The 7,328-nt window shown below is 41.8% G+C and overlaps 1 protein-coding gene across 1 annotated transcript; it reads left to right on the top strand.

Moving 5' to 3' along the window:
- The first annotated feature begins 5,455 nt into the window (after nt 1-5,455).
- On the top strand, nt 5,456-6,241 carry GJB6 (gap junction protein beta 6). The gene has a single exon (XM_028106850.2). The coding sequence runs from the start codon at nt 5,456-5,458 to the stop codon at nt 6,239-6,241; it is 786 nt and encodes a 261-aa protein (XP_027962651.1).
- Nucleotides 6,242-7,328: the final 1,087 nt, after the last annotated feature.

Raw genomic sequence — 7,328 nt, 5'->3', positions numbered from 1 at the left:
TGCAATATGGAGTTATTCACCATGATTAGATATACCACAAAACCAAAGACAGTTTACCCTTGTAACTTGAAGTGTAACCACTTTTTTTTTTTTTGAGAGAGAGAGAGAGAGAGAGAGCACACAAGCAGGGGAGGGGCAGAAGGAGAGGGAAAGAGAGAGAATTGTAAGCAGGCTCCAGGCTCAGCAGCGCAGAGCCAGACTCTAGGGGGCTGAAGGTGGGGCTCGAGGCGGGGCTCCATCTCACACTCTGAGATAATGAGCCTGAGATCATGACCTGAGCCAAAATCCAGTTGGGCGCTTAACCCACTGAACCACCCAGGCGCCATGAAGTGTAACCACATTCTTGGACGGAGACAAGACTACAGAAGCTAGACAGATGTATTCTTTCCTTAGAAGAGAGCCAGAGAATCAAAAACTAATGATGTAATGTATGGTGATTAACATAACAATAAAAATTTAAAAAAAGAGAGAGCCAGAGAGGCACCAGTTAAGATAAACCTCTCTGTTCACAAAGAGTTAATATTTTACTTTTTATTGAAAAGGCTCCTCCCATTGGCTGCAGTCTGTCTAAAGCATGAAAGGAAGTATTTTGTTTACTAATACTAATTGCAAAGCGTTCCAACGGATGCAGTTGTTTCGGAAAGTAATTTTCAAAGAGCGTTCAGCTTTCAAATCTTCTACAACCAAGATGTTGGTGGAAAGCTCCCCCAGGAGTTATGTTTTCACAGGGAGAGGCAAGGGAGGGTTGGGCCCAGTGGGCAGTCTCTTCCCGTCAAGCCAGAAGTGGCTTCAACTCATGGAAAGGTCGAGTCAGGAGGAAAAGTGGAGGTGAATCTTCTGCTCTCTGTCAGCTCCCTCCTTTCCAGGCTCCTCCCATGGGAAGTGTGTCCTGGGGGCAGCCAGGCATTAGGGTGCCTGCAGCAAAGTGTCAGGAAGCTGGGGGCAGTCCCTTTCCCTGACTGGCTCCTGACAGTTGTGAGGCAAGCTGTCCTGCTCTTAGCACACAATGATACCCAAGACCCATATACATAAGACCCTCAAGAATGATGTGGACTAGACAGAGGAATGGAAAGAGAAGCTCTAACTGTAGGAAACATGGCTTCACATTCACTGAATGGGTTTCCTGGGTGCACAAGGGAGGGACGGAGAATATGGAGAGCAGCGCTTCCTGTCATTCCTACTGTGAGAAGTAATAGGGCTTTTGTTGCTCCTGCAGGAAGATACTGCAGATCAGGTGGTTTGTCTTTAGCCTAATAGTCTTGAGTGACCAGTAGGCTGGACACACTTGTATTTGGGTTTAATCACTCATTTTTCTTAGTGACCTATGCATCTCTTTTTCTGCCTTTAAAGGCACGGGGGGAAATTACTGATATTTAGTGGAAGTCAAAGTTATCGTAAAATAGATTATTTTCTGTTCAGCTTTGCTACTTGGATAGAACTTCGGAATGTGTAATTGGGGCACCCAGAAAAGCCAAAATAAATAAAACCACTGCCATGATAATTGTTCCTATTTTTTTTTTTTTTTTAAGGAGAAGCCCTAAGGCATGAGTGCCAAGGATCCTGCTTCTAGAAAGCCGGAACCATATTCTTGTGCGGAAATTCTGACCTCACGACCTCTCCCACAGCTTCAGCCTCTCCAAATTCATTCAGACTGAGTTGTCCTTTAGCACCTTGATCAGTTTGCTTGCTAGCAGGGCAGGTAATAGGTGACCACAGGTGTGCCAGTGTTCAGGAAGCCTGTTGATAAAGAACTCAGGGAAAAACAGCCTTCTTACTTGCTGAGGAGTTTAAATTCTCTGCACTTTGGAGGGTTTAAGAAAATGTGAACTTTTATTTGATAAATCAAAAACTTGTTGATTGGGCATTTAATTAAACCAAATTGCAATGGGGGATATTTATTGGTTAATTAGAGAACATCTTCATTTTATTAACAAAAAAGACTGTCCCCTAGGTGAACAGCTGTGTAAAATATGTTTAAACATCAAGATGTATGTGTTTCTACCTCCTGAAATGCTTCCAGGATATAAAACAATTAGCAACAATTAGGAAAATTTATTATAACGACTTTCATTATAAACTAAAAATTAATTTTATAATTCATGTTATCCAAGATGAGTTTTTATTTTTTTAATTTTTTAAAGATTTATGTATTTGAGAGAGAGAGAGTGGGGGGGACAGAGGAAGAGGAAGAGAGAAACTCAAGAAGACTGCACTGAGCTCGATCTCACGACCCTGAGGTCAGACCTGAGCCAAAACTAAGAGTCGGTCACTTAACCTACTGTGCCACCCAGGTGCCCCCCAAGATGAGTTTTTAAAATCAAAGATACATTTACTGTGGACATTGAAAATCTCTTTCTCAGAAGGTAGGCACTAGCTCCACACCTCTCTTGTATCATGCTTCTGGAAATAATTTTTTAAATAATTTCTCTTTGATAAAATAGGGGAAGAGTTTCTGCCTTTTCTCTGTTAACAGGTAAAATTATGCCTTGTGCTCTATTGTGCCCACCCCTTTCTTTTCTTTTGGCTCAAGTATCTTATTTTTCTTTTTTTTTCATGATTTTTATCTTCCTTTTTTTTTTTGCTCAATTAGTGATTAAATTTTTTGACATTGTTGTTACAATTCTGGATCCCTCCACATGTGTGTGATGATCTGGGTTGTCTTCCATCTTATTGTTGCTTGAAAATCTGAGCCCCTCAGTGCTGCTGGAAGTTTCTCCCTCCCTTAGCTGACTCCCTCAGAACTGTGTGACACACTTATGAGCTCTTGTCTTCCCCCTCCACCCCCGCCGCCAGTGCCCCTTTTCAAGTCTTCAGCTGTGGAATTCCACCTATCTGTGCTCGCTTCGGCAGCACATACACTAAAATTGGAATTCCACCTGTCTTTTCATTTTCATTGAAAAAATTAGTAAAGTTTAGGCTAAGTTAAAATGATAATTTGCATTTTCCCATTTCTGCCACAATGTAAGCTTTTGGCTCAATTTTAGTTTGGACTTAAGAATTCAAATGTTCTTGTCATATTCTGTGTTAAAACTTTTCGTACTCCATGGTTTGAACAAGTTTTAAGATCTGTAAACATTTCGAAGTCCTTTACTTCTTTCTGGCCAGGGGAGTTGGAATAGGACAGTATGCACTAAACCCTTCAAAATGATTTCTCTGGTTCCTTATTCCCGGCTCCACCTCCTTGGCTTTGGTGCCCACTTGCAGCATCTGGGAGCCCTGAATACTCTGAGGGTGCTGGTTTGTTAAGTGCTGTTTTTTGACTCCTTCTTATGGATTATTCAAGGAAAGAATAAGCATCTGTGAAATTCCATGATCACTTCAATTATCCTATCTTCTGGTGACTCCTTTAATCAAGTGAAAATACATGTGAAGTGCAGTCACGTTATCTCCTCCACATTTTTTTCTTAAGATACTATGTGCTCCCTCCTTGCACAGTTGTGATCTAACACCTTCAATTTCCTAGGATAGGAATGCATGATTGGATAGGAAGCTCTCCCCAGCGCTTCTAGCCATGACCCCCCTGCATCCCCCATCTGCTCTGCAGCTTTGTTCAGAACCTACTCAGTTCTGGGAACTGGACTGTGCCTTGGGATGCAAAGATGAAATAGGTAACATCTCTATACAGTAGACATTCAATAAATGCTTGTGGAAGTCTTGGTGATTGTTATTTACTTGCCTTGGCAATGTGGTGACCGGGAGGGGTTTGTCTATAATTGGGCTCTATATGCTTTGGCAAGAGGAGAAGGCAGGGGGAGAAACTCATGATGTAGAAATTTCTAGCTATGCCCCTGCTTGTGCTCCCCTCCCCACCCCTTCCACAGCATGTGCCCCCTACTTCCACTGCACAGTTCAGACAGAGGAGGAATCCACATACACCTATAATATGGATGGTGGCATTTTTCCTTGAACCTATGTCTTTCTAAGAAAAAGGTGGTGTATAAAAACCAAACCAAGGGCAAAGATGAATTTCTCAGAAAGCCAACTAAAGTGGAGGTCTGCTTTTCACAATACAGGACTGGCTGACTTTATTAGCATCAACAAAGGGTCTTGCTTCTGGAGCACACATTTGCACCTCATCCAGAGACTCAGTGCTGAGCATTCCTGAAGGAGCTGAGGCTGCCTCCATTTACCCAGTTGTCTCAAAGAGCAACAAATGTGATGCAGAGGGGGTGGAGCAGGAGATGGAGCCAAGAAGGTGGGGTGGGGAGTTTGTCAGCCTGAGGAGAAGCCTGACCCCGGGGTGCAGTCAAATACAAGAAAGTCTCCCTCAGACAGATTGACGAAAGGACTTTGGCAGCTCCCTCATTCCCTAAAAGGTTTGACAATTTGTGTAAGCCTGTTTTTCTGAAGAGAAGGTTTTCACTTTCAAAAGATTCTCAGAGTTTTGTTTTGTTTGTTTTGTTTTATCTGAATGCTGATTAATTCTCTAGGCTTCTGTAGCAATGTAGGGTAAGAAGGTGTCTGTTCGAATTGTAGCAAAATTCCTGTGCAAGTCAAGAATGTTTTCTCTCAGGATGCTAAATCAATGCATTAAGAGGGAGGGGCTCTGCATTGCTGGTTCCCTTCAACCATGGCTCCTGGTGCGCTCCTGGTGATTGGGGAGGGAAAGCTAGTGCCAGCCCCGGTTATCTGGAGAGCAAGTGAGTGCTTTTTGTAAAAGCTAGTCATTCTTTTTCAGAAGAGGACCTTTCAGTAGTGTGTGACATCAGGTCTCCAAAGAACACATGATTTCAGCAAATGATGTTATTCCAACTAAAAGTAAACATAAATACAGTGTATAAACTAGCAAGTATTGGGGTCTCTTCCCTCTTCCAAGTCTGCTGGGTACACCACATATGTCATTCCAAGGATTATTTTTTTCTCTTTAATAAGCCGTTTAATGGAATAAGATCTACTGTGGAAGCTCTGTGATCCCTTGGGCAAAACGAAACTAATACAGTATTTACACACATGGTGGTTAAAAGAAAATTGGGAAATGTATTTGTTTATCTAAGTTCCTGCACTAATGTCAAACAGCAACCTAATATATAATCTGAATTCAGTTGAATCAAGATGATCTGAAACCCCCAACGGTTATTTCCGGTTTAAAAATGTTCAAATGTTCTTAGAGTGGGCATTCCCTACCAGAAAACCTACTAGCAACCTAGGAGGTTGAAGTTATAAAATATCCCAGCATACTTTATTGTTTTTTAAGATTTTATTTATTTAGTTGAAAGAGAACAGGAGCGGGTGGGGGGGCGGGCAGAGAAGACACCCTGCTGAAAAGGACCTGACCTGAGTTGAAGGCAGACGCTTAACCACTTAACCCACTGAGCCACCCAAAAGTCCCTCGCAGCATACTTTAAGAGAAATTTGCTTCGGTCTATAATATAACTATACTATTTTATAAAATCAAAGGAACTTTCCATTAACTAACCTTTGCTAATTTTTGTCTGTTTAGGAATAGGCCAACACAATGGACTGGGGTACCCTACACACTTTCATCGGGGGTGTAAACAAACACTCCACCAGCATCGGGAAGGTATGGATCACCGTCATCTTCATTTTCCGTGTCATGATCCTTGTAGTGGCTGCTCAAGAAGTGTGGGGTGACGAACAGGAAGATTTTGTCTGCAACACTCTGCAACCAGGATGCAAAAATGTGTGCTACGACCACTTTTTTCCTGTGTCCCACATCCGGCTGTGGGCCCTGCAACTCATCTTTGTCTCCACCCCGGCCCTGCTGGTAGCGATGCATGTTGCCTACTACAGACATGAGACCGCCCGCAAATTTAGGCGAGGAGAGAAAAGAAATGAATTCAAAGACTTAGAAGACATTAAAAAGCAGAAGGTTCGTATAGAGGGATCCCTGTGGTGGACGTACACCAGCAGTATCTTTTTCCGAATCATCTTTGAAGCATCCTTTATGTATGTGTTTTACTTCCTTTACAATGGGTACCACCTGCCCTGGGTGTTGAAATGTGGGATTGACCCTTGCCCCAACCTTGTCGACTGCTTTATCTCTAGACCTACTGAGAAAACCGTGTTTACCATTTTTATGATTTCTGCATCTGTGATTTGCATGCTGCTTAATGTGGCTGAGTTATGTTACCTGCTGCTGAAAGTATGTTTTAGGAGATCAAAAAGAACACAAATACAAAGAAATCATCCCAATCATGCCCTAAAAGAGAGTAAGCAAAATGAAATGAATGAGCTGATTTCAGATAGTGGTCAAAATGCCATCACAGGCTTTCCAAGTTAAACATTTCAAAGCACTACGTAGCTGACTCATAACAAAAGTGGTGCCTTCTGAAGGCAGTGCCCACCGGAAAATCCCTTCCATAGGCTGAAGACTTTGTCTTTATAAATGCTTTCATAATACATGGATACTTGAGTTAACTTTTTGTAGAACAATTGTTCCATTAATATGCAACATAATCAAATATGTGGTCCATCTCTGAAACTAAGACAGGATTACAACTGTGCCTTGAAGTAAATTTAACATGTTTAAGTGGACTGTCTGACATACTAGGTAGTTCCTGAAAATTTAAGTGTGTAACTGTTGTTGATAAAGAACATTTATGTAGAAATTGATACTTTGATTAGTAAAAGATATTTTTATAGGATTGAATGTTTTAGTTCTGACTTTGAATTTATATAAAGTATTTTTATAATGACTGGTCTTTCTTACCTGGGAAAACATATGAGGTTAGTTTTAGAATTATGCCATAAGTATCTAAATTTTGAACTTACAAAGAGTCTATCTTGTTGTAAATAGTGTTTTTGCAATTTCTATTGACAAATTTATGAACTATCATGATACTCTTAAGGTGGAAATTGTTCATTGTACAATATATTTTTATTGCTTCCTAAATGTAGACAGAGCTGTATGGAAGTAGGAAGCTTTTTAAAACTAGAGAATTTGCAATCATTGTGAACAGCTGACATGAATGTGCTCGCCTCAATAAAGATTAGCCCCATTGCTTATGCCTTCATCTGCATTATGGGTTTCTGTTCAGTCTGGGCCTCCATGTGGTCATCCCTCATGTGGTAAGATGAGTTGGTTGGGTTACTTTTGGTGGGCAGGCTGCTGGTTGCATGGGTAGAGTTGCCTGGGAGTTCAACCCTGACTCTTGCATCCTCACACCAAATGAGCAGAAGCTGAGCTTAGCAACCCACCCAGTCCATAGCTTGGAGAGGATTTGGCTGCTTTAGGACACAGGAAATGTCCTCTGGGTCAGGTCAGCCCTGATAGAGAGGAGGTTGAGGAAGTCAGGTGCAGCTCTCAGACGAAGCTTGCCTCAAAGGATTCATTCATTACCCCAGTCCTTCAGACCACGGTGACTGGG

This window comes from Eumetopias jubatus, unplaced genomic scaffold (genome assembly GCF_037043125.1).
Source record: "Eumetopias jubatus isolate StellerSeaLion01/CBP00866 unplaced genomic scaffold, mEumJub1_p1.0 scaffold_3, whole genome shotgun sequence".
Lineage (NCBI taxonomy): Eukaryota > Metazoa > Chordata > Mammalia > Carnivora > Otariidae > Eumetopias > Eumetopias jubatus.
This window is presented reverse-complemented; position numbering and strand designations above follow the sequence as displayed.

Bases quoted from the DNA above. Each gene is read 5' to 3' on its own strand.
- GJB6 (XM_028106850.2), top strand. From the start codon at position 5,456: ATGGACTGGGGTACCCTACACACTTTCATCGGGGGTGTAAACAAACAC.